This window comes from Lontra canadensis, unplaced genomic scaffold, assembly GCF_010015895.1.
Source record: "Lontra canadensis isolate GAN:19392208 unplaced genomic scaffold, GSC_riverotter_1.0 scaffold5, whole genome shotgun sequence".
Lineage (NCBI taxonomy): Eukaryota > Metazoa > Chordata > Mammalia > Carnivora > Mustelidae > Lontra > Lontra canadensis.
Genome location: NW_022630999.1, coordinates 1,716,165 through 1,742,860, shown reverse-complemented (window position 1 = coordinate 1,742,860; position 26,696 = coordinate 1,716,165). Strand labels below are relative to the sequence as shown.

Below are 26,696 nucleotides of genomic sequence, written 5' to 3'. Positions count from 1 at the left end.
AAATCCATAGTACAAGTTGGCATTTTGCCTTACTAGCAAGAACAACAAAGGTGATCGCCCCTAACTGAATGAATCGGGCCATGCTACCCACATACCCACACAGATGACCTTGTGGATAACCAGAGCCAGAACTCACCTCTGCAATAGGGTAAGGAGGTCTCTTGTGTCTCTGCTTTTACTGTGCTCACTTCCATATAAGAGGATTTGAATCATCAGACACTGTAGGTAAGTTGAGAAACATAGCAGGTTAAAGAGTATCAGGAGGCAAGCACCTTCATGATAAACCAAACTCAGGAGAGCACTAGTAGAACTGAGATATCACAAGTTTACATTTCAAATTTCTGCATAGCATCTCCTCCTGGTTCCCAACCATGGAGGAAAAGGAGCCTAAATTGAAGGTTGTGCACACTCCCATGCTCTATGTGTATCATTCTACTTCATTGCACCTCCCTCTGCCATATGTGGCTACGGATCACCAAAGGGACAGGGCCAAACCATGGCTGCAGTATTGTTTCCATGAGGATTTTCCAAATAGCTATGACCAAGTGGATGGACATAAATGAAATCTGTGTAGGGTCCTAAATTTGCATTGTATCTTCAAGATGCTGAACATCAGCTAACAAAGAACAGTGGTCCCTGAGAGAGGGCAACAAGTGAGATAAAGCCAACGACTGCCCCCAGATTATTGCTTTGAGAGCATTTCCAGGCCCTGATGCAGGGAAAGGAACAAAGTGAGGCTCAGCAGACTCCACAAATTGAGGAGAAGGAGCTGGGAGTCCCAGGAGACTTTCAGAACACAGTGAAAGAGAAGAGACCGCTGCATAGAAAAAGATCCAGGAATATCTGCAGTGGATCCCCCTTAAGTATTCAGCAGAGTCCTGATGAGCACATCCATGTGAGAAAACTGCCAACACTGGGGCAACAATCAGCTGAAGGGGCTGGAGGGAACAGGGCTTGGTGCAGTGCTTTTTTCCAACCAGCCAATCTGGAAAGCCTCACTTTTCACGGGCCCTTGGGTGGTACACTCAGAAGTCTTTTGCCTCAGGAATGGGGGATAATTAGCCCTTGGCTAAATGCTGCTCTAGTCTCATCTACTCAATCTTAAAAAGCAAGACCTAAGAGGACCAAACTATAAATTAACTGACTTCTAGAAAATGTTCAAAAATACTTACAGGAATACAAAAATATCCAGCACGAATAAGGTCAAATACGCAATGTCTGGCATCCAAACAAAGATAGCAAGACATGTAAAGAAGCAGGAAAGTATGATTCACATGAGATAGTATAGTGAGAGAAATCTACCAAAATCAACCCCAAACTGATACAGATGTTAGAATTAGCAGATAAATATATTAAACTGTTATTGTAACTTTAATCATGTATTAGAAAAATTAAGTGGGGACATGAAAAACATATTTTTTTAAAAGACCCAAATCAGGGGCACCTGGGTGGCTCAGTGTTTAAGCAGCTGCCTTTGGCTCAGGTCATGATCCGAGGGTCCTGCTGGGATTAAGCCCCATGTTGGGCCTGCTCAGTGGGGAGCCTGCTTCTCCCTCTCCTGCTCCCCCTGTTTGCGTTCCTTCTCTCACTGTGTCTTTATTTGTCAAATAAATAAAATAAAATAAAATAAAATAAAATAAATATAAAAGACTCTGGTCCAGGCATGGGCACAACAAAAAAGTTTCTGTATGATGTTCTCCCTTAGCACATCTAAGAAAGTGAATTTTTAGTTTACATAAAAAATAAAAAGGAATAGAGAAGGAAGGAAAAAAAGAAAGAAAGGGAGGGAGGCAAAGGGAAGCTGGAGGGAGGGGAGGGGCATGAAAATAAACACACACACACACACACACATACATCACTCCTTACATTGTGCTTAGGGGTCTGGGAGAAAATGTAAAAGACAGCCAGAATTCACCTTCCTTAACAGCTGAATCGCCTTTCTGAGCTGTCCTTTGGCAAAGCAGATCCTGCCCATGTTGTAAAAAGTTTCAGCCACCTTTTCACTACAGTCACCGTAGCTGATGACCTGAGACTTCAGTGCAGCCTTTAGCAGTCTATAAGCCTCCTGGGGAGTTAAAGAAAAGAGTTTTATAATCATCCTGGCAATTCTGAAGGAGTATGCCAATTCTAGTCCATTAACTCTATGGAGGAGGCATTCTACGCCACACTGATGTGATTCACCAGGATCAGGCTGTTGTGACTGTGACCCATGTGTTTCTGTGAATAATTAACATTCTGAGCTTACATTTAATAATAACCGTTAATTCATGCATGACGATTGTATTTGTTTTACAGATGAAGGAATGGACACAAATAAAATCTAAGGCCCTGGCTCAAGATTGCACTGCCTCTTATTGATTTACCTGTTCAGATTTACCTGTTTTTCCCCATTCTGGACAAGCCATTTGCAGAATTCTTCAATGGTTGTCAGTGTTTCATAATCTGTTGGGCCCAATGTTGCTTGATATGCATTGATACTCTTTATAAAATATATCTCAACAGCATCTGCCAAAAAAGGAGAACATTGAAGGCAGGCCACTAGCCTTTACAAGTAGGTAATACAGCTTTGGCTCAATTAGACATTTCATATTTAAAGTCATTGCCTGTTTTCATTCCAGGTCTTATAAAGACCCTCGAAAAGTCTGAGATATAATTCGATGGTATCAGTTGATGTAATTTTATTCTGTTGATGAAGGGTATGGATTTTTCTGTAGGAAAAGAAAGCCATGTCTGAATAGCCTTATCCTAAAACCCCAAATAACTACCATATTAAACTCCCAAGGCAATGAATGACCATATATTTAGCTAAATTAAACTCTGATAGAGAGTGTTTACTCGGATTCCTGCTAAGGGTGTGTGTGTGTGTGTTTGCTTCAAAAGTATTTTAAATAGAGTTGTTATTGTTTAAAAATTTATTTTTACTGTTGTCTTTTATTCCAAACATAACAGATGTTTATGTAATCAGTCTAGAAAATACAATAGAAGCAAAAAGAAAATGACAATCATCTCCATGCACACTACTCAGAAGCAGGCACTGTTAACATTTTTTGCCACTATATTAAGATATAATTGGCATACCACACATTCAACCATTGTAAGTACACAGTCTGATGCTGTTTTAGTAAATTTATAGTTACATAATCATGATCAAAATCCAGTTTTAAAAGATACCGATAACCCCCAAAATGTCTCTTCATGGCTGGTTGCAAGCAACGTCTGCTCTCATCTGTCTGGCAATCACTGATCTTTGTTCTATCTCTGTTCTTGCCTCTTCTGGAAATTTCATATAATTGGATTCATACAACATGTAGTCTTTTGTGATTCTTTCATGCATCATGCTGTTTTTGAGATTCATCTATGTTCTGGCGTGAATTAGTACTTTATTCCTCCTTCTGCTGAGTAGATACACATTTTGTTTACCATTCACAAGTTGATAAATATTTGTGGTTGTGTATATACTCTATTATCGTCATATCAGTTCCAGTTCTCTTCGTTCTTTTCTGTGGGTTTGAGTCAACACGTGCTCCCATTTTCTTTTGGCCTAAGGCCTTCCTTTAGTATTTATTTTAGGCAAAGACTGCTACCAACAAATTTTGTCAGGAAATATTGATCTCACCTTCATTTTCTTTTCTTTTTGTAAAGTATTATTGAGGCAATTTCTACACCCATGTGGGGCTCAAAGTCACAACCCCAAGATCAAGAGTCACATGCTCTTCCGACTGAGCCAGTCAGTGAGACAGAGTGACTGAGTCAGTCAGCCAGTCAGTCTCACCTTCATTTTCAAAGGGCAGTTTTTCCTGAATATACAATTCTTAGTTGAATTTTATTCCAATATTTTGAATGTTTTTCCATTACTTTCTAGCCTCCATTATTCTGAGGGAAAATCAGCCATTAATCATATCATTGTTTCCCTGAACAGAGCTGTTTTTCCACTGCTGCTTTCAAGATTTTCTTTTTGTCATTCAGCAGTTTGACTATGTGCCTAGTTGTGATTCTCTTTGTGCTTATCTTACTTGGCATTGAGAATTCTGGATCTGTAGATAACAAACCCGGGAAGCTGGGGGTCATTATTTCTTCAGATAATTTGCTGCCTCATTCTGCCTTCTGAGGCTCCTAATACATGTCTGTTGATACACCAGGCGTCGTCCCACAGCTCTCTTATGCTTTGTTCATTTTTCTAGATCAATACCTTTTTTCTCTGCTCTTTGGAGATCATCTCTAGTGCCGTACCTTTGAGCTATCTCATTCTTTCCTATGCCATCTCAAATCTGATGTTGAGACCATTTAATGAATTTTCATTCAGTTGCTGTATATTACAACTCTAGAATTTCCATTTGGTTGTTTTTTTCCTAAATAGTTTATATTTCTCTGTTGAGACTTCCTATTTTCATTATATTTTCTTTTAATTTTTTGGACAGTTTCCTTTAATCCTTTGAAGATATTTTATAGCTGCTCTTAAGTCTTTCCTAAATCCAACATGTAGCCCACTCAGAGTCAAGACATATTGACTATTCTTTTTCTGGGTGTAAGCCATGGTTTGTTTTCTTTGTATGCTTCTCTTTTGTTGAAAACTGTACATTTTAGACATTATATAGTAGCAACTACAGATTCTGATATATTTTTGTGAGTTTTTTTGTTTGATTTGGTTTTAATGAGTTGCCTAGACTTAACTATAGTCTACCTCCTCCTATGGTGTCTGAATGTTAATGTCTTTGCTCAGATGTTTGATTTCTTTAAAGTAAACTTTATTTTTTAAGGCAGTTTTGCATTCACAGAAAATTTGCATTCACAGTGATTTCCCATATGTCCTTGCCCACATACAGACAGCTGCCAAAACAATTTCTGGGTGTGTCTGTGAAGGGGTTTCTGGAAGAGATGAACAACTATGTACAACTATGATACAACTATGTATCAGTATTGAGTAAAGATCTGTCCTTACCAGGTTGAAAAAAAAAGGGGGGACAAAGGAAGGTGAATTTTCTTCTTCAGCTGGAAACCCATCTTCTGTCTTCAAATATTGAAGCTCCTGATTCTTAGGCCTTTGGACTCTGAGACTTACCAGTGTTCCCTTTACTCCTATTGGTTATATTTCTCTGGAGAACCCTGACTAATACAGATTTTGATACCAGGAGCAAGCTCAAAAACAAAGACATTTGTTTGCCAAAGCCATGGCTGAGTACCCAATCAGCCAGCAGCAGACAGCAACACTGAGCCCCTGTTTCGGCACCATTACCTAAGGTAATTAGCCAGCTACCTGGTAGCAAGCTGATTACACTGAACCATTTTCTTCATGGTCCTTAAGTAGAAGAGATATCTACTCTGGATATAAATTTGCCTTCCCTGTATGCAATGCTTCTACCAAAACTACCATTCGTAACCCACAAATGCCTCACCCACCATCATGGTATTTTCCACACAGCATTGCTTTGGATCAAGGAACTCACTTCAGGAATGAAGGCTTCTTTGGTCATCCCACCAAAGTAAAAAATCATTATCAGGTGAGGTGGTTGTTAAAGGCAAAGAGAACACAGGATAGGTAGTACAAAAAGGTAGTTACAGCAGTTACAACCAGATGACCACTTAGAGAACTGAGGACTGTAACTGTTGTATTTCCTCATTTTGTTATAAATACGCTTGTGTGTACATATGCCCATTTAAGCAAATATCTTATTTTTCTTCTTTTATCCCCTTTTCATGTAACAGAAGACATAGTGATATTATATCACTATTTAAGTATTGTTCATTTTAATCATAGTTTTCAAGTTATGGAATATCAGAAGAGTAAACATCATTGAAGGACTTTCTCTCTTCTGGGAAAGGGTAACTAGTACATTTCCAGTAGTACCCAGGGTAGTTATACCATATTAGACACAATTATATCTCTATTTGAAAATTAAGTATGTTTGGGATGCCTGGGTGGCTCAGTGGGTTAAAGTCTCTGCCTTCGGCTCAGGTCATGATCCCAGGGTTCTGGGATCGAGCCCCACATCTGGCTCTCTGCTAGGCAGGGAGCCTGCTTCCCTTCCCCTCTCTCTGCCTCTCTCTCTGCCTACTTGTGATCACTCTCTCTCTGTCAAATAAATAAAATCTTTAAAAAAAAAAAGAAAATTAAGTATGTTTGAGGAGATGCTTGTAAGGATCAAGCTGACAAGGAGTGGACTTCTCATGTTTCATTTTGTGTCAACTTGACCATGCTAAGGGATCCCCAAATAGCTGATAAAACATTATTTCTGGAGTGCATCTGGGAGGGTGTCTCCAAGAGCAATCAGCATCTGAATCCATAGACTGAGTAAAGAAGATCTGCCCTCACTAGTGTGAATGGCCATCATTTTATCCATTGAGGGTTCAAACAGAATTTAAAAAGAAACAAAAAAAGGTAGAAGGGTGAAGTCTCTCTCCCTAATCTTGAGCTGGGATGCCTATCTCCTGCCTTTGGACATCACATCCTTGTTTTAAATTCCCAGTCTGATCATTCAAATATCCCTACTATATCTGAGTCTGGTTCTGATGCTTGCTGTGTCTCTTCAAACTGTGTGCTTTTTAGGTTTGTTTCTTTTTTGTTTTGGGATGTCTCAGGGTCACCTCCCTGGCTCAGTCAGTAGAGCATGTGACTCTTGATCTTGGGGTCATGAGTTCAATCCCCACATTTAAATAAACTTAAAATTTTTTTTAAGATTTTATTTATTTATTTGACAGAGAGAGATCACAAGTAGGCAGAGAGGCAGCCAGGGGTGGGGGGGAAGCAGGCTCCCTGCTGAGCAGAGAGCCCGATGCGGGGCTCGATCCCAGGACCCTGAGATCATGACCTGAGCCGAAGGCAGAGGCTTTAACCCACTGAGCCACCCAGGTACCCCTAAACTTAAAAATTTTTAAGATCAATCAAGCTGTATGTCTTTTTCTTGCCTATTGCACTGGCTAGGACATCCAGTATTATGTTAACTAAAAGAAATGAGAATGAACATCCTTGCCTTGTTCCTGATCTTATGAGCAAAAAACTCACTCTTTCACCAGTAAGCATTATGTTAGCTGTAGGTTTTTTGCACATGCCTTTTATCAGATTGAGAAAGTTCCCCTTCCATCATGAAAGGATGTTGCATTTTGTCACATGCTTCTTCTGCATCAGCTGATAAGATTATGTGCTTTCATCTTTGGACTGTTAAAATGGTAGAGTACATTCATTCAGGTTTAAATACTGAACCAGCCTGATATTCTCAAGAAAAAAGCTCCCCTTGATCATGGTATATTATTCTTTTTTATACGTTGCTATATATTTTCTTGAGGATTTTTTGCATTTATGTGCATGAAGGTATTGCTTTATAGTTGTGTTTTCATTTTTTCTTGTAGTGTTTTTACCCAGTTTTGGTATTAGGGTACTGTTAGCCTCATTAAATGAGCTGGGAAATGTTCCCTCCTCTTCAATTTTCTGGAAAAGATTTTGTAGGATGGATGTTAATCCTTCTTTAAATATTAAGTAGAATTACCCAGTGACATCATATGGACATTGATATTTCTTTCTCAGAAAGTTAACTACAAATTCTTTTTTTTAATAAGGGCCTATTCGAGTTTTCTGTTCATCTTGGATTATGTTGTTTGTTTTCATTTTATTTGTGGTATTTTGTGACAGACACAAGTTTTAGATCTTTTTATAATTAAAGCTACCAAACTCTTTTCTAGTATAACTTCGTGTGCTCAGACAGTTCTTTTCCAGTTTTTAGTTTTAGAAATTTTGATTCCAGTATTGTGTTTCCTTCTGGATAATTTACATTTTCAGTTTTGATGTTAAAATGGAACCCATTTGGAATTTAGTGAATGATAGGAGGTGAAGATCCAAATCTTCTTTAAAGTTAAAAATTAGTATACAAGAAAATAATAAGGCGGCCTTAGAATCTCCCAACTCCAGAAGCATAAAATTTTCTTATTGGAACAAAATTTTTACTTATCAATGTTTACTCAATATTCAAATAGAGACTAAATGTGTTTTAACCACAAAGACTATTTTTTAAAAATTCAAACATATAGATGGAGTACAAATACTGTTAGTATACACAAGAAAATTTTTTAAAAGAAGGAAAATGATTAGCTAGAAAACACAGAATCAGAAAGTCTTCAATGAACATTTATGTTAAAGAAAAGAATAACCAAAATATCAAAGAACTTCTGAAAATTGAACAAAATTGTTTAATGGCATGGGGAAATATAAGAATAGAAAAAAGTAGGATGAAAAACTTTTCCTATAATTGTTTCTTTTTCATACATAACTGGAAAATAATGTACACCTAAATGGATTTCTTTGATAAGCAGAGAAAATCAACATTTTTAAATGTTCTTCACATATTCTTCAGAAATCCCAAATTCCTCCTGATGGGCCACTGAATCCATTAGCATCATTAATCTGACCCAGTCATCTCATCTGAGCAGGGCTGCAGTCCTTCCTCACCAGTTCTTTTGTGTCTTTCCCAAATATACTAACTTTCCACAGGATGACCTTGCCTGAGAAAGGACCACTGCTAATGGGTGAAGTCATGCCTCAGTTTTCCTCCAGAACCCTCAGTACCTCACTTTTGAATATAGGTCATGAAAATTCTAGCTGCTACAAATATTCTCTCTTGTCAGCCAGAGGAAAAGAGTCAAGGAGGTTGAGAATGAAGGAGGAGGGGAGAAGGAGCCCATGTTTTTGTCTTTTATCACTGGATTTCCTCATCAACCGATATGCCACTGGTCACATTCATAGCATGTATGATCTCTCTACTCTTTATGCAGGTGAATTCTGCTGAGATTCTAAGGGAATAAAGGAAATAGAAATCAGATGATTTTATTGGTTTTGATGTTCCAACTAATTTGTGGAGATATTGTGCCTAAATCCATGTGTAAATGATTTCATACAAAATGGCATCCAGTCTAATTTTTCCACTACAGTCATGAATAGCTGATTATAACCTGTCAATATTGATAGACAGACCATTGCCAGTGTGCTTCCCTCCCAAGGGAAATGATGATAACTGCAAACTACCCCCTCCACCTACCCCTGTGTTGGGCCTCTCCAGACATGGCGTGAGCCTTGGCTAGTAACGCGCTTGCCTCTGCAGTTTGGGGGCTGACTTCAGTGAACAAAGAAACACAGATAGAATAGGCCTGGAATAGAGAAAATCATGATCAAGTAAGTACCCAAACAACAGTGTTTTACTGAGGATTTTCTAATAGCTCTCATGAAATTGCTAGTTGAGAGCTCCATGTACCCAATCATGGAGTTACAAGAGAGAGGAGTTTGAATCCCAGCTACTTCCTCACTGTGAGCTGTGAGTCTTGAACAAGTAACTTCACCTTCACACGCAGAAGAAATATACAGCTTCCATCGACTAGGGTTTGGAAAAGATTAAATGAGACAGCACATGCAAAGCGCTGGGTGTACATAGTACCATCCCATGGTAAGTCCTCGATAAACATTAGCTATTATTATTTCTTATTAAGTTTCATAGCAAAATTACAATCACAACTTCAGCTCAGCCTCTCAAAGGCTCGTTATCAAAGGAAGTGCAGGGGAGTTGAATGTGGATCGGAAAGCCATCCTGCCTGGGTTCCTATCACACTTCAGCCACTTATGACATCGGGCAAGTCACTCATGTCTTCAAATATAAAATAGGAATTTCGGAAATGACTCTTGCAAAAAGTTGCTGAAAAGATTAAATGAATTAATATACGTGAAGTGTTTAGAATACCACCTGGAATGTCATAAGCATGAGAGAAGTGGCGATTTTATTACTATTATCATTCATACTAAAACGGAAGGAGAAAGAAGTGAGAAACCATCTGGTCCGCTTCCACCAGCAAGTCAAAAACCACCCAAGCTTCACAGTTCACAGGGTGAACACCACGAGGTATTTCAGGAGCTCCGGCGATTATCAGACAACACTATGGAGCTAAGACAGTTCAGAGCGGTTAAGAGTATAGGCTCTGAGGGCTCAGATTTCCTAAGTTCAAATCCCTACTCTCCCACTTGTTAGCCACACAACTTCAGCTGAATTAGCTATGACTATTTTTGCTTCAGTTTCCTCACCCGTAAAAAAGATAAAAATAATAATAGTGCCTCCACAGCACGGGGTTACTGCATGGACTAAACAGCTACATCCTCAAGTGCACATAGTAAAGGCATTCCATAGGTGTTAACTATTACTTTTTGCTGGGAAACACTGATTATACATTGTTTTGTCTATTCTGATCTGACCAATGCTTACAGAGCTGCATTCCCTAACATTTCTCCAGTGTGTGATACTAGTAACTTTGGATTGTGGGATTACCTGCAATGCCTTTGCTACAATGTCAGCCTGTTTTCATATATTCCATTGAATTGTATTGGACGTGTTCTATGATACAGAAAATCAGATATTTTGATCCACTTTTGACTTTGGGAGATACCTGAAGCCACAGGCCAGATTCTCATTTGAGGAGAGAAAAGGTGAGTTCAACAAGCAGTTTCAAGTACATGATAGGTAAAAATGCTTTACACTGTTTTCATTATAATATATTCAACATTCCTTCCGGTTCTGTTTTGTTTTCCCCTGGGCATTTGTCAAATTAGTGATCTCCAAGTGAAAAACCTTTTTGTCAGTTTAAGTTTAGACTTGTTGATACAAACAGCTAGACTAGCCTAGAGGTTTCAAATGACACCATTACACCAAAATATCACGATTTTTTTCATTTAAAAAAAAGCCCTTTGTGTTTGTTAAAGACTTAAGTTTGGTTGCTCCTATGGCTTTTTTTCAAGACTCACTTGGTTACCTGTTCCTAGTGCCCACAGAATTGAGGGGAGGCCTGGGATGGGAAATCTGGTCTCAGATCAGGTCAAAGAGCAGATACACCCACCCCTGAGTCAGTGTTCTCTGACCCTGTTGTTTAAGGTTGAGGAAAGGCTCTTGTGATCCGGCAGGAAATCCATCCCACCCCTTGTTCTTCTGAGAAGCCCAAGCTTCCCTGGCCCTGAGATTAGGGCCTGGGGCCAAACACAGCCTCTAGGTTGGGGGTCCAGCCAATTTACTAACCTGTTGCAAGTACTGGATGGCCCGATCATGATTCCTCCTCAGCTGCTCAATCTGAGCGATTTCCTCATATAGACTGACCAGATCCAATGTCCTATCACCCTCAGCAGCAATAACATTGCCAATTGCCTTTTCAAAGTATGCCAGAGCGAGGTTCAATCTGTGGATGGCCAAGGAGGCCCTATAAGAGGGACAAAGATGCAAAGTCAGAGAGTTGTCCAGACACAAAAGGAACTGATTCTAAGAACAAAACAATTTGGCCTTCATAGGCCAATCATTTCAGTGGCTAGCTAAGAATCCAGTCTTGCAGAAACAAACTCCTATTAACCTGCATTTCACCAACCAGATTCCATTGACTACCATTCGCTTCCATTCATATAGCATGCTGTAGTCTAATTTTATAAAAAAAAAAAAAATGGAAAAAATGGCTTCCAGCAATTCATGTAGGTGGGATAATTTACTCATAAACACAGATTTTCTAGAATCAAAATAAAATTTTATTACTTCTGGCTCCCTCTCTTTCAAACCAATGCAAAATTAATGCTTTGAATTGTTTGATTTAGTTTAGTTTAGTACTCCTCAGTTAAAAATGAGAAAGGAAAGAGAAAACAACATAAATATCCCTTCCAAAAGGTAGTGGTTAAATAAATTATGACATGTGATACAATAAAATACTTCATACTTTAAAAATCATGCCTCTTTTTTATACTAAGTAATATGGGCAAAAATTAAGTGTGCTAAGTTAAAAAAAAGTGATATGACTATACTAGAAATTGACCTTGATATATCTTTCTATCTATATACCTATCTCTAACTAAAATGTATATCTATCTATATCTATATCTATATCTATATCTATATCTAACTAAAATGCCCATAGTAGTCATGTTTAGGGGGTGAAAGTAAAACTAACTTTTATTTTCTTCTTCATAACTGTATTTTCAAAGCTTCCAAAACAAAATAGAATTTTTAAAAATGAGAATAAAATAATATCCCATTCAGGTTTATCCCTCTAGACACAGCGAGATACAAGGAGAACATGATAATTCAAAGCTGTTTCTCACAAGTTATTGGCTTAACAGTCAAACTCCAATAGCCTATATTTTCTTCCAAATAAAACAAGGCTAAGAATACCCAAATTACATGGTTGCTGTGAAGATTAGGTTAAAATTTATACATGAAATCACTTAACATATAGCAGATACACAATCAATATTCCTCCCCCTCACCTCTTGCTTCCATCTTTGTATTTCCAAATTGAAAAAAAAAATGTGTGTGTATAAACTTATTTTAGATAAGGCATTCTGCAATTTACAATTTAACCATCAAAAGAGTACTGGCCTGTTATCTGATAATTCTTTACCAAAATATTTGATGAATCAGACCACTACCTCTTGACCATAAGAGCAGAAGTTACAGAATGAAAACGCCTCTCGCCAAGAGCTTGTAGGGAGATATTAGCCAAGATGTCTGGCCTGTACAGTCACACTTTATTTTCCCTACCTTTAAAATGAGAAAAGGGATTTACTACATATTTGTTCACTCTAAAACATAATTAGATGCGGTACAGAAGGTGAGCTATGGATTCATATGCCCCATCTACATGCCATCTCCTCTATTTACTCTTTCTGTGCCTTAATTTTCTTATCTGTGAAATGAAAATAAAAATATCTACCTCATAGGCTTATAGTAGAGGATTGAAGTAAATAAATTATGTGAAGCACTTAGACTAGTGTCTTGGATATAGTTATACCTAGTAAATGTTCCAACATTTAGAACAGGGCAAGTACAAAATAGATACTAGGTAAATATTGCAGAATGAATGAATGAACTATGCACTAGAATTCACTCTGAAAAAGGAACACAGCTATCTTTCCCATGAAGCACAAAAACCTTAGCCACTGACCCATGTGATGGCAGGAGACATTCACTACACTCTAATTTAGGGCCTTGTGGACTTACATCCCTTGTTAGATTAGCTCTGGGCATTCCAACACCTCCCCTCCATTTCCCATTTGATTTCTAAATTCATGGTTAGAGCAGGCAGACGTGACTCATGTATTTCACTTACTTACCCTTCAGTCACCTTCCCTACCACGCCAAGTGCTTACAGATTTGGAAACAATTGCTTCAAGGGTGTGAAGGTATTTTTGAAATCTAGGGAATAGTAAGCCTTTTAGTTTTTTCTTCTGATAATCTGATGGGCCCGCTCTCATATGTAAATATCATGATTCTCTCTGAGGATACCTAACTCAGCTGCAAAACAGCTAAGTCTGGTTCTGACTTAAACAAATCCCATGTACTTGATTTCCATATGGAACAGAACTTTCCTTAAAAATGCACATGCTGTGCGTAGCTTCCGTGGGCCTCCAATAAACAGCCTTCATGAAGTGTTCTTTCCTCGTCTTTTAAGATATCATACTTAATGACAAATGTGGGTGGCAATTCAGAAAAAGATACAATTTGACAATAAGTGTGAGAGGCAGCATAAGGGCTAGGAGTTCCTCAGTTCAGACCACGGGTCCAACACTTAAAGCTCATCACCGTGGATGGTATGTTTACTCTCAGCCTGGCTTTCCCTGCCCTCTGTCTACTGAGATCGTGACTATGCCGGATGGGACCTCAGTGGTGTTTTAGGATTAAAGGGCACTGCCCACAAAGCTCGGACCGTGGGGTGTACTTTTGAGAAACACAAGCCTCTTTTACCATCATTTGAGGCTCTGGGGTTTTATTCATCCTGAGTATTTTTCTCCCATTCTATAGAGAACACACGGAACCATCATGTAATTCCAGGCCTCCTTCACAAAGCCCAAGTATCTCAAAGCCCAGATCTTACCTGCCCAAAGCAATGGTCAGGTCTTTCTCCGAGACTTGGGATTTGTGAACACCTCCCTTAAATAATTCTTTCAGCTCCTTCATGTTTCTCTCTGCCTTCTGCAGGTTGAAATAAGCCTCTCTGCCAGTGACACAGTCAAGGAAAGGGCCAGGCACACCAACTCCCCCACTGCCAGGGACAGCAGGTGATAAGCAAATAAAAGGGCCCTTTGGGAAAACAAAGCAGAATTTGAAAATGGGCACTTTACTGTATTTTTTATTTTCCTTATGTGTATGTCGTCAAGAATTCTTTAGAAAACAAACAGAGCCCCAGGTTTCCCATGCTGTAGGCTGAATCCAGCGCTGGGGTGGGTGGTGAGCATGGGAGGTGTGAACAGAAACTGTACCCTTGGCTATGTTTCCTGTGCAGGCGTCCACCACGGGCAAGAGCCACGCAGTTTTCCCACGTTGGTTCCTATGAATAATAAAAGAGAGGAACAAAGTCTGCTGAAAGGGACTTTCTGGATCATTTAGAAAGTCCAAGCAAAGCAGGTTTTTGGCAAGAAGCAAACAGCAGGAAATCCCCTCAATTCCCAAACATCCTTCTATTTCCCACATTTTCAATAGCCCCTTCTAAGGGCATAACAGAGGAAGGCCAGAGATCAGTTTTTGCAAGCTGAGTATCAAGACCAAAAGAGTAGAGAGACAGGGATGTGTAAAGAGGAGAGACCAGGGACACATGGTCTCAAAGACAACTCATGATTAATTTTTTTTTAATAAGGAATGTTTTATAAATGTGTGTGGCACCCCCCCCACAGAGGCCACGCTCATCTCTGTACCGCTCCAACTGTGGTTTACATGAACATGAAACGCCCTTAACAGTTCTCAAGGAGAGATGGTACCAAAAGGCTGTCAAAATCGCATTTGGCAGAGTAATAGTTTTGCCCTGGGATATAGAGAGCTATTTATTTATTTATTTATTTATTTATTTATTTATTGCTATTTTGCTTGGCTTCCAGCTTCACGGGTAGTATTCTTGACAGCATTTCAGAAAAACAAAAATGATCAAGAGTCCATTAAATCAGAGGTTTCTGGCTGCATGTTACAATCACCTGGGGGACTTTTTAAAAATTTCAATAAACAGATGCACCCCAGACCTCCTAAGTCACAACCTCTGGGGTGCGACCCAAACAGCAATACTTTTTAAAGCTCCTCAGGGGATCCAGGGGATTGCATGACCCGCAGTGCTGTAAATTACCACCCATTCTCCCTCTTCCTGACATTCCTCCCACCACCATCGCCTGCGTCTTCACTGCCAACACTGATCCTCTTGGTGCTCAATGAAAGGTAGGACAGATGCCGAAAACTTTTCACCTGGCTAGGGGATGTGTCACCAGTGAGATCCCTCCCATGGCTCAACTCCAAGTTCACATGAACAGACAGAGGAGGGACATCCCTACCTATCTGGATGGAGATGAGAGGCTAGCGAGGGAGGAGGCCGCTGGCTGTTGGGACAGAGCCATGGAGCCTGGTTCGATCTCCCCGACTCCTGTGTGAGACAGCCCGTCTGGCAGGCGCAGGAGGCCCCAGGCCCCGATCACCAGACCCCCACTAGTAAAGGAAGGATATCGGTTCTGCAGGAGCCAGGCCACCCCCAGGGTGTAGTACAGCATGACCAGAGCGTCCAGGATCTCCTTCTTCTCCTTGTTTGAGGTCGTGCTGTCCTTCCAGGTCAGTAGCGTGTTCTTGGCGGACTCAGCATGTTTTTTGGCCTGAGCTGGGAGGCCTGGGGGAGTTGGAGGGTGGGTGGCAAGATGAAAAACATGAAAAAGGCATGTTTCAGTCAAAGACCTTTCTGGGAGGAAATAGGTGGGTAGCGCAGTTGGCATATGGTCCAGAGTACTCGTTTCCAGAGCTGGTAGTGCATCAGAATCATCTGGAATACTGGTAGAGAATATAGATTCCTGGGTCCCACCCCAGACCTACTGAGTTGGAATCTTTAGAGAAAGGAAGTCCAGGAATCTATATTTTTAATTAATTCCACACGTGCTTCTTAAGCAGCCATCACAGCATGAATCTGTGGGCCTCTGTTTGGAAATCACTGATCGAGACAGGAGTAGAAGCTGAGTGTCCTGTTCCCAGTTCTGCCCCTAATGCCATGTGACCTTTTCAACCCACAAAGCTTCTCCATCCTCCAAATGTAAAATGACAGTAATTATAGAAGCTGCTCCTTTACCAAATACCTGGAGATGGTCCAGAAACAAACTAGGTTATGCCACAGAGTGTTGCTATGCTTTGAGCTTTCTGGAAAAGGCATTCTAAAAATACAAGGGCTTATGAATACAATTACTTCCATCTGGGGATTTTTTTGAATCCAAGATGAGGCTGGTTATACTAATTGGTCACACACACACACGCACACGCACAGAATCCAATTCCTGAATGCAGTGAGGCCCCTCGCTAAGAAGACAAAGGGAATGCCAAACTCCAGCCAGACAGAACTTTCAGTATGCTTCCCCTTGTTTCCTTACTAGAGGCTGGAGTTTCTGGGCACCCACTGGAATTGCTATTTGTCCAGTTGGCTGACAGAGGTAGACTTGACAACACTCAATTTCTAGACCTCATTCTTCATCTTCCAACTTAGCTCATGTCCAGGGATCCCTGATGGGACAAGAGAAAGCCTGGAGAAAAGAGGAAGGTCAGCCGAGAGCTCATGATCCTAGGAGTTCTCCACTCTACTGCAGACGGGCATGGCTGGTGTTCCCATTCAGCTCTCCTCTCTGCAGGCTGGTAAACATGTTCAGTCCTATCAGGGAGACCCACTGTGCCCCTAATTCCCACTTCACACTCCCAGCCCTCAGTCTGTTCTTCCTTCAGCCGTTGGAGCCCGGTTTCTCAGTGCAGGTATGGTCAACGGCCATCAAGATGACTTGAAGTCTTCAGGCCTGCAGCCCTCATACATTCCAGATGTGCAGGAGCTCCTTAACGAGCTGCCAAAAGGGCCGGGGTTGGGAGGGGGAGGTGGAAGGAAGAATAGAGCTTCCTTGGGAGAGGCCTACAAATGACCTGAAAGCCAGGAAGTCACTGTAGAACACTCAGACGTGCCTGTCCATAGGTCTTAACTCAAGAGAAAAATGCGGGTCTGTGGCAAAAGAGAGGGCTGTGCCCCCAAGTTACCAGGTAACAGCAGCCCTCAGACTACCCTGCACATCAGAAACACCCTCCTAAAATGCAGATTCCTGGGCCTTGCTTCCCGTTGTGATTCTGAGGTGAGAACGGAGGATTCACATTCCTAACCACCACTCTAGGGGATGACGTGATGCGGGCTGTCTAAGGACCACACGTGGAGAAGCATTCGGTAAAATCTTTATACAAGAGGAAGGTCTCATCTTATTTTTGAAGAGCAGGTAGTTTGACTGATGGAGAAGGATGAGGAAGGATGTCCACTTGGGGTAATCAGCCTGAGGCCATAAAGACAGAATAAGCAAAAACCCTGTGTGTGCACGCACACTCACACACACACACACACACACACACTGGTGGGATGGAGCGGGGTTGGTAGGAGTGTCAAGGCATAAGGAGACCAGCCTGACTGAAGGAGAGGTTTACATGTAAAGACACATAAAGTTAGAATTGGATGGGTCAAATGGAGTCTTGGGGGTGCCTGGGTGGCTCAGTCAGTTAAGTGTCTGCCTTCAATTCAGGTCATGATCTTGGGGTTCTGGGATGCAGCCCTGTGCAGGGCTCCCTGCTCAGCAAGGGGGAACTGCTTTTCCTTCTCCTTCTGCCGCCCGCGCCGACTCCCAGCTCATGCTCTCTTTCTCTCTCTCAAATGAATAAATAAAATCTTTAAAAATAAAATAAGATGGAGTCCTGGATACCAAATGAGGAGGTTGGATTCCATGTTCGGTAATGGGGAGTCTTTATAGGTCTTGAGGAAGGGAGCAGCAACTGAAGTCGCCAAGGACATCAGACCAAGAAAATAAGACAGGAAACTGAGAAATCTGACTTTTTAGCCAACAGGCTGTTTCCTACAACTAGGTGGGTGCTGGAAGTGTGTCAGAAAGAAGTGCAGGAGTCCAATCTAGATGCTCCCCTCTGTCTGTAGAAAGGAGAAAAGTGAAACTGGCTGAGCCACTGAAAACCACCCCTGAGTCAGCACAATGTTGCTTCTGGGCTCCTGAGTGGAAAACAAATGAGAAAGCTGTCCTGAGGCTTTGCCAGTCTGCCTACCATGTACCCCCCAAGTGGCCAGTGCTGGGCTGTGAGACCCCCAGCGGAACACTTCTACCCTAAGCTCAGCAGCTAATGAATTATAGGGTTCCTTGTTTCTGCTTTATCACGCCCCACACTTTGGTCCTTCCGGTGAAAAAGCTGAGCTGGTGACACCTGGGCTTGAGCAAACTGAACTAGGCTCTTTACTAAAAATGGCTCATTAAACTTCAAAGTCAGCCCTGAGGGAAAAAAGTCATTCCACTATCGCTCCCAGAATCCTCTCTTGTCTTCAAAGTGGGGGGCATGTAACCCCTTACAGCACACAAGATGCCGGAATGGTGTAGGAAAGAAAAGACAAACATTTCAATTTTTATCTTCTATTTTCATGAATAGTTATAATATTACATAATAGCTTAGTACCACTGACATAATTTATAATAAATGCACATTTATAGAGTTTGCTCAAATTATCTGAAGTGATGAGGGAGCTAATTCTCAAGGGTTTAGAGATCACTGCTCTGGACAATGTTTCCCAACCTTTATAAGTATGAAAGAGCTCTTTTTATGTTTCAAAAAACTCCTTACTTTGTGATATTTTTATGGCATTTCCTACATGAGAAAATTCATGAGGACAGAAAGTAGTATGAATCAGTATCAGTAATCATTTGAAATAGATTTGCAAGAACATGCTCTTCTCATGTAAGGATAACACTGCAAATATGTATACACACAAGTCTCACATTAACTGTCCCTAGAGGAAGCTCATAGATCTGTGCTCTCATTCCCTAACTCCGAGTCCCACTTCCCCAGCTCCAGTGTCAACTTGGAGAGACCAAGTCATTTCCCTTGACTTGCCCTTCTCCCAAGCCTAGGACACCTTCTCCTAGCACCAAGAGTACACCAAGCACAGAGGTCAAAATCAGGCCCTAGTCTGGATGTCTGGAGCCTGAGGTTCAGAAATGACAGGGCTGAACTGGAAACTGGGCCCTGGTATCATCCACCAAACATATCAAATCATTTTGCTTTAGTTTGAGATATGATCCCACCATTGACATCTGTCACTCTGACTCAGGCCGGAAAGAATCTGCTCGGAGATACCCACCCAGTCTTTAGAGATGCTGCTGTCACCTTTGATCGTCAACTATATTTAAGAAGTTCACGTAGACAGCGATTAAAAGCAGGGCCTAGAGCCTGATATCCCAGATACCGATCTTGCCTTAGCCACTTCCTACCTGTGGCCTTGAGCAAGTTACTTCATCTATCCGTGCTACTGTTTAGTCACCAGTACAATGGTAATGAAAATACTTTCTTCCCTGTAGGTTGTTGGTAAGGATTAATTTAATTAATTCGTGAAAATTAATTTGTGAAAATTCAGGCACACAGGAATGAAATGAGTTTGAGTAAATATCAGCCATCATGATCATCATCATCATTATTACTACTGCTACTACCACCACTAGGGTCCATTCTCTTAAGCAATTTATTATATTTGCCCTGACTCCAGACCTTTGTCATCGAGCTGCTTACAGAATCTCCACAAAAGGCCGAGTTCTCAAACACAACCTCCTTGCTGGCAAGCATGAATGGTTTCCTGCAGGTCAGATCACCTAGGTCTAATCATTCCCTGTTATTCCTGCACCAATTTTGTCCTTTTCAACCAACTGGACAGAGAACATAGGATTCTTACACTTTTGCAACACTTAGAATAGAGCCCAGGATCCCTAGAAAGTTCCCAGTAATAACAGGATGACTCATTTATTGCTTCATTAATAATAAGCCACAGACCAGGAGACTGCTTGTCCGTGTCACTATTCTGTCCTTCCTGGACTCTTGGAAAACAGTTCGGCACAAGGTGACAAAACACCTTATTGTTCTATAGCTGCCCTTGCTCGGCCACTGAAGCACTGGGCTCATTCGGGCCACCACCACCGAGTCCCACTTCCGGTGCCTTCCTCTAGTTCGCCAACCAGCAGCCTTTACACCCTGCTTTGCAAAGGCCCCATGTTCTCTTGTGTTATTGACTCCTGAACCCCATTTCAACAATTGCTCTATTTCTTAAAACTGCCAAACTTTCTCTTGAAAGGGCTCCTTCCTCACTCCTGAAACTGTCTCAGTCTCTCTCTCTTCTAAAATTATCTTCACATGACTTTTCTGTCTTCGCCAGTGACCCTATTTTCCCTCATTCTTTTCAATACATAGTAAGTAGCACACGTAGTCTGGCCTCCTGGCCTCAGCTCCCTTCCTTCACGCCTGGGATCGGGCTTCTGCTCCCTCTGCTCTGCACAAACTCTTCTGCTGAGGCCCCCAGAGACCTCCTACTAAATACATTCAGTCACAGTTTCTCAGTCAGATGCCCTGACCTGCTTGGCTTCTCCTCTTGGCTCTGACGACACTACACCAACTCAGTTCTCCTTTCTGAACCTTCTCTCATTGCTACTTTGCTAACTCTTTCCAAGGGTTCTTTGTTGCCTTCTCCAAGGGTCTGTCTTTCCGTTTCTTCCTTTTCTCCTCTCTTTCCCTCTCAGAAGTTCTAACAATCCCTAGCATGTCCACCTTAGCCTCCATGCTTGTAATTTTCCATTTCCCCTCCCCAGTTATGCTCTCAAATATTCCTCCATGCTTGCGACACTCCTCCTAGCCCCAAAGTTCTAGTCCCAAATTTCCAAGCACAGAGTAAAAACATGCTAGTGGATTTCTCTATTGCAATTCAAAATCACCAAAACCTGCACCCGCCATTCCTCTCCCCTGTGCCCTCCCACCTTCCTGACCAGTGTCTCTATGGCACCCGCAGGGGCCTGACCGTCATGGTCATTGTTGGTCCTCACTTCTCCTCAACCTCAAATCGAACATCAGGTCCTGCCAATTCTTCCTTCAGAGTCTTTTTAATAAAAGGTTATTTGTAAATAGGTAATACATTTCCATGGTTCAAAACTTAAAATTATATGACAAGGTCAATGTTGAAAGGTCTCATGTCCTTTCTTGTTCCCTTTCACTGAAAGGCCCCACTAGGTAACTGGTTTTTGCTTCTGTCTTATGTATCCTTCAGTGTTTCTTTATGTCAATATAAACATAGATTCTCTCCCCTTCTTTCTTACATAAAATAAGGCATATTAAACCCCATACTGTGTTGTACATTCTCTTTTGCCTGACAATGCATTCCGGAGTTTTCCCCCTACTAGTATATGGTGCTTTCCCATGCCCTTGTTAAAGCTGCATAAAATCTGCTGTGGGTTATTAGTCCTCTGGTGATGGGGACACTGGTCATAAACAATGCTGCAAAAAATGATCTTATCCTGGTTATTTTGTAAGTGTGTACATAAGAAAAACTCCCAGAAAGATAAAGGATGAACATATCTGTCCTTCAGAGACGCTTAAATCCTTAGCTTCTCACTCATTCCATTTGTCACCAGCCATGTTACTTCTAGATCACCAGATAGCATCCCTTCCGGCTATCGTTGCAAATTAACCTTTCCGAAAGCACCCTTGGATATACTCATCTGTCTGCTGGAAAATCTCCAGTCAACCTCCTTGCCTACCAAATAAATCACAAACTGCTTAGCTTGTATGAAAAGACCCACCATGGTCTGCCAACCTTCCCTCCTTTCCGGGTTCCTCTTAAGAGTCCGGCCCTTGGCCAGACAGCCCGCCCACTGCTTTCTAGATAGGCGTTGTACTCTCATCCCTCCAGGCCTTGTTCTTCACCAGAGGTGCTCACCCCTTCTGTCTACCCAAACCCTGCTCCTTCTTTAAAGGCCTTCTTGAATGGCACTTCCCTCCTGGGTCCATCACTTGCCACCTCAGCCAGAAATAATTCTACCCAACTTCCGGAACGCCCTGTATTTAAATCAATCACATGGCATCTGCCTCATGGTGCCTTCTGTCTGTCTCCCACCCAAGGCTGTGACTTCTCTGAAGGCAAAGACTTTGCCTCTGTACGCTGTATTTCCCAAAGTCCCTCAGTAAAACTCACTGGAAGACTGTTTATTGAGAGAAAGCAGCCTTTTGGCTTGACTCCCACGCCCCAGGGCTGGCAGAGGCTCACAAGGAAATGAGGCAAGGAGGTCTGGTGGCCACAAAACACACATACGCACGAGGAGGCAGCAACATGCACAGGCGCACCCATCCGCCTACACAGAAGGCTGGCTCCGAAGTTCTGTCCATTTTAAAGCAGTTGAGGTCAATGACAAAAAAACTAAGTGGAATTCGGCAAGCACTTCATCCCTTATGGAGGTTTGTGATTTTTCAAAGCTTGGGTTGTTTTATTCTATGGACCAAAAACTTTAAAAAAAACTTACAGGGAAAGACTGGATAAGTCTTCTAACTGAAATATGAGGTTTCCCTTACCTGTGAAGCATAAGGAATAACACGGAGGACATTGGAGGATGGAGAGAAGTGAGTTGGGGGAAATTGGAGGGAGAGACAAACCACGAGAGACTATGGACTCTGAGAAACAAACTGAGTGTTTTAGAGGGGAGGGGAGGGGGGGATGGGTGAGCCTAGTGGTGGGTATTAAGGAGGGCACGGATTGCTTGGAGGATCAGGTGTTATACATAAACAATGAATCTTGGAACACTACATCAAAAACTAATGATGTACTGTATGGTGACTAACCTAATACAATAAAAACTGAAAATAAAAACAACAGAGAAAACCTAAAAAAAAAAAATCAAATAAATAAATAAAGAGGTTATTCTCAAGAAAAGGTCATGATCATAACCTACTCTCGAAAAACTCTACGTTAGGTTTCAGAAAGTCTAGAATCAGGGGCACCCGGTTGGCTCAGTTATTAAGCATCTGCCTTCGGCTGAGGTCATGGTCCCAGAGCCTAGGGATCGCGCCCCACATCGGGTTCCCTGCTCAATGGGGAGCCTGCTTCTCCCTCTCCTTAGGCCCTTCCTCTGGCTTGTGCTCTCTCTCTCTCTCTACCTCTCTGTCAAATAAATAAATAAAAATCTTTAAAAAAATAAAGTTACTTCACTTCCTCAAAAAAAAAATTATTTCACAAGAATCCAGGGGTATTGTGGAGTGCCTGGGTGGTTCAGTTGGTTAAGCGACTGCCTTCAGCTCAGGTCATGATCCTAGAGTCCCAGGATCGAGTCCCACATCGGGCTCCCAGCTCCATGCGGAGTCTGCTTCTCCCTCTGACCTTCTCTCCTTTCATGCTGTCTCTCTCTCAAATAAATAAATAAAATTCTTAAAAAAGAAAGAAAGAAAGAAAGAAAGAAAGAAAGAAAGAAAGAAAGAAAGAAAGAAAGAGAAAGAAAGACAGACAAGAATCCAGGGGTATCTCTTTGTACAAAACTTTAAATATGAGAAAGAAAAACTTAAAAAAAAACCCACAGTGGGGCACCTGAGTGGCTCAGAGTCCTGGGATCAAGCCCACAGCTCCCTGCTCAGTGGGGAGCCTGCTTCTCCCTCTCCCTCTGCCTGCTGCTCCCCCTACTTGTGTTCTCTTTCTGTGTCAAATAAAGTAAAATCTTTAAAAAACAAAACAAAAAAACTTTTGTACTCTATATTCCTCAAACAGCAATGTCTGTATCATAAAAAAGAAAGAAAGACAGAAAGTCTGGATCCAAGGGGGATACTGTTCTATTATGTAGGTGCTGTCTCACAAGGATGTTGTTTCTCCCATCTAGAAAAAACAAACAAATCTTCCTGTAAAAGGAAAACTTTTTTCCCCCTCCAACATACCACCCAAATGTGGTTCTCCATTTGTGTGGCAAGAACAACTGTGACTCAGGGAGAAGAGGATGGTGTTCTCATCATCTTCTGTGCTATGACCTGATCGCCTATCTTGATCCAACTTGGAATCTAATTGGAAAAGTAAAACTCGGAGTCCGGGTGTGATTCTTCATGGAATGGACTGATTTCAGAAGATGAGGGCCAACCTACCACGCCACTTCCTTCCACAGACCTACCATAATCATCTCTCCAAACACAGGGAGGCAGCCTCTGGCCCGGCCCAGGTTCAGGCAGATGTCCCCCTCAAACAGTGGTGGTGCCCTCCTCTCCAGTTCAAGCTGCCATCACTGCAAGGCTCAAGTTAAGCAAAAAACCCCTAGACAGTCTCGCTGAATCTGGGCTCTCCGGGGGCCGAAGGAGTATATTTGTCTGTGCCAAATCAAGTAGCCATGATTTGCCAGCTGCCAAACCCACGGGTCTCCCTTCAGCCTTCACGTCATCTGACCTCTCTCTGAAACTGCTGGAACCACACTGCACTTCTTTTTGAAATCCTTTCTCTCCCCTTGGCTGTCCTGACACAGCCCCTCCGGATTCTCCTATTTCCTTTGCTGGCTCTGCTTCCACGGGCTGCCTGATGCTCTCATTCTCCCCTCTTCCCTCCTCTGCCCTCTTTCCTTCTCTTTCTACTTTTTCTGATCAAGCGCATCTACTGCTGTAGCCTCAGCTTGCCCCATGCATGTGGATCCTCCCAAACCGGCCGCCTTCCCGAGCTCGGGCTCCACTTCCCAGCTGGGGGCTGAGTACCTCACCGTGACGCTCCTGGCCACCTCCCGCGGGCAATGATCAGGCCTGTCTTCTGAGCCCAAACTCAGCAGCTTCTCCTCCCTTCCCCCATCAGCCTGCTCGTCCTCTTGGCTCCCTATTTCAGCTACCCTTCCAGGTCATGCCCTATTCAATTCAGCCCTTCCCTCAGCTTCTCACTCCATTCTCCACTACAGGTCACCAGTTCTGCGTGTCATTTCTGCCACATTCCAACCATCATGGCCAATGCCCTCAGCGCCTCTTGTCTGGCAGGATAACGGCCTGAGTGTTTGGCACCTTTAGTCTTTCTATCAGTCTGACCCGTCCTCCTGAGTTTCTCACTTCACAACATCCGAGTACATCACCACCTCACTCAAAACCTTCTAATAACTCCCAAAATTCCTTGATACCTGGGCCCAGATTAACCTTCCAATCCCATTAGCAGGCAAGACCAGTCTGTCCTGAGGTGCCTTCTGTCCAACCCTAACCTCATGGGTCCAAAGGGAAACTATAGTGTTCTGTGAGGAGTCTCACAGAGGCCCTCTCAGCTCCCAGTCCTCAGATCAATACATGCGGAGGCCCAGCACAGGGTTCTCTACCATTCCCCTTGAAATCTACTTGGTAAACTCATCTTCATGCTTCAAAGACAGGACAAATGTTACCGTCTCTCTGCAGCCTTCCCTGATAGTGGCAGACCCCTGATCTGCCTCATTTGTTTCCCCAGAACTGTGTTCCTGCCTCTATGATCATCTGTCCTTGCCTACTACGGGATCCCCATGTCTCCAGAGGGCAGGGACTAGCAGTGCTCACTCACACATCATGAGTGTCCAGCACAGTTCCGCCAGACTTCTCACAGGAGCTCTCGAAGTGCTCCAATGGCACAAAGCTAAATTTGTACTCTTATGAAGGCAGCAAGTTTGAAACAGAGAAATTCCAAATGGAGAATAACGTAGCTCCATTCAAAGGTTTTCTTTTGCCGAAGGCCTTCCTGATGTCCCTTAAGTCTCACAGACAAGTGGTTGCCTGTTCTGCCAGGAAGCGAGGACTCCCTCCTCCCCTTAGCCATGTCAGCCTTCTCTCAGAACACAACAGATGTGTTCTTAAGGCCTGAAAGAGCCCCGCTGTGACCTCACTGTGGCCCACTGCTTCACTGTCCCCAACGTGAATCACTCATGGGCTTGCCACATCAATGGCCAAATGAATCTAAAATTTCATCAGAAACATGAGCTCAAAAGGTCCCAAGGAGCCCTAAGCAAGAACACACATTCTGAAGTTAACAGAATTAATTAATAATAAATTGAATTCCATTTTAATTTTTTCCAAAAGCTCCAATTTCGGATATCTAGACTCCTGATGGCCTAGGTACACTGGTTCTCTTCCCCTGTAGCCCTCAAAACCATCTCAAGCCCTTAAATCACTTCATTGTTAGGTAAGCTAGGCTCCACCTGAAGACCCAGGTCCAAGGGATACTTGAAAAAGTCCCAGGCCAGTGGCTCAGTTCTGTCAAGCAGGACATCTGCTGATCCATACTGTGTACCAGAGACTGTGTTCGGCTATCAGGAAGACCTAGTCCCTGCTCTCAGGGAGATTTTGTTTCAGAGACACAGACATGTAAACAAAGCAGATATGAATGTGAACAAAGAGATCTGTGGTAGGAGTGTATGCAGTCCTTGCGGGATGTCACGGCTGGCCACAGGGCACAAAGCCCTGTGCTGACCCTGTGCTTGGCTCCAAAACATGTTCATGCCTCTGTCAGTCTGAACAAGTATTTATGGAGCCTCTACTGCCAAGTTCCTGCCCTCGTGGATCTTACACTTGGGTTTGTTTTAGCAAATGCATCCCCATCTTGTTCTTCCATACAGAGTACCTTCCAGAAAGCACCATTTCTCTAGGATGAGGGCTTGCTCTTTTCCTCAGCCAGACCTTCCAGGAACTTGAGTTCTGTCTACGGAATTCAGGTCCTGTTACTGGGGCACTTGCCCTGATGCTGAGTGTCCATACCTGCCTGTCCTTCCCCTGTGGACCTGTGGCTGGAACTTCTGATATCGTCCCTAGCCCACTGTGTCTCGGTGACCTCATGTGTACACTATGGACAATAACATTATCTTCCTCCATGGGATATTATAAGGACTAAATGAGACTGGCTTGGAA

The 26,696-nt window shown here is 42.4% G+C and overlaps 1 protein-coding gene across 6 annotated transcripts in view; it reads right to left on the bottom strand.

Moving 5' to 3' along the window:
* Nucleotides 1-26,696, bottom strand: part of TTC23L (tetratricopeptide repeat domain 23 like) — a 44,229-nt gene that overhangs the window by 10,041 nt on the left and 7,492 nt on the right. For 5 of the 6 annotated variants that reach the window (XM_032851298.1, XM_032851302.1, XM_032851296.1 and 2 more), the window contains exons 5-11: nt 15,477-15,633; nt 13,870-13,995; nt 11,037-11,214; nt 9,024-9,132; nt 2,378-2,505; nt 1,916-2,065; nt 137-219 (exon numbers count right to left, since the gene is read on the bottom strand). In XM_032851298.1, coding sequence (XP_032707189.1) covers nt 137-219; nt 1,916-2,065; nt 2,378-2,505; nt 9,024-9,132; nt 11,037-11,214; nt 13,870-13,995; nt 15,477-15,633 — 931 coding nt within the window. The remainder of the gene's footprint in view (nt 1-136; nt 220-1,915; nt 2,066-2,377; nt 2,506-9,023; nt 9,133-11,036; nt 11,215-13,869; nt 13,996-15,476; nt 15,634-26,696) is intronic. The other variant, XM_032851300.1, reaches the window with a different exon arrangement.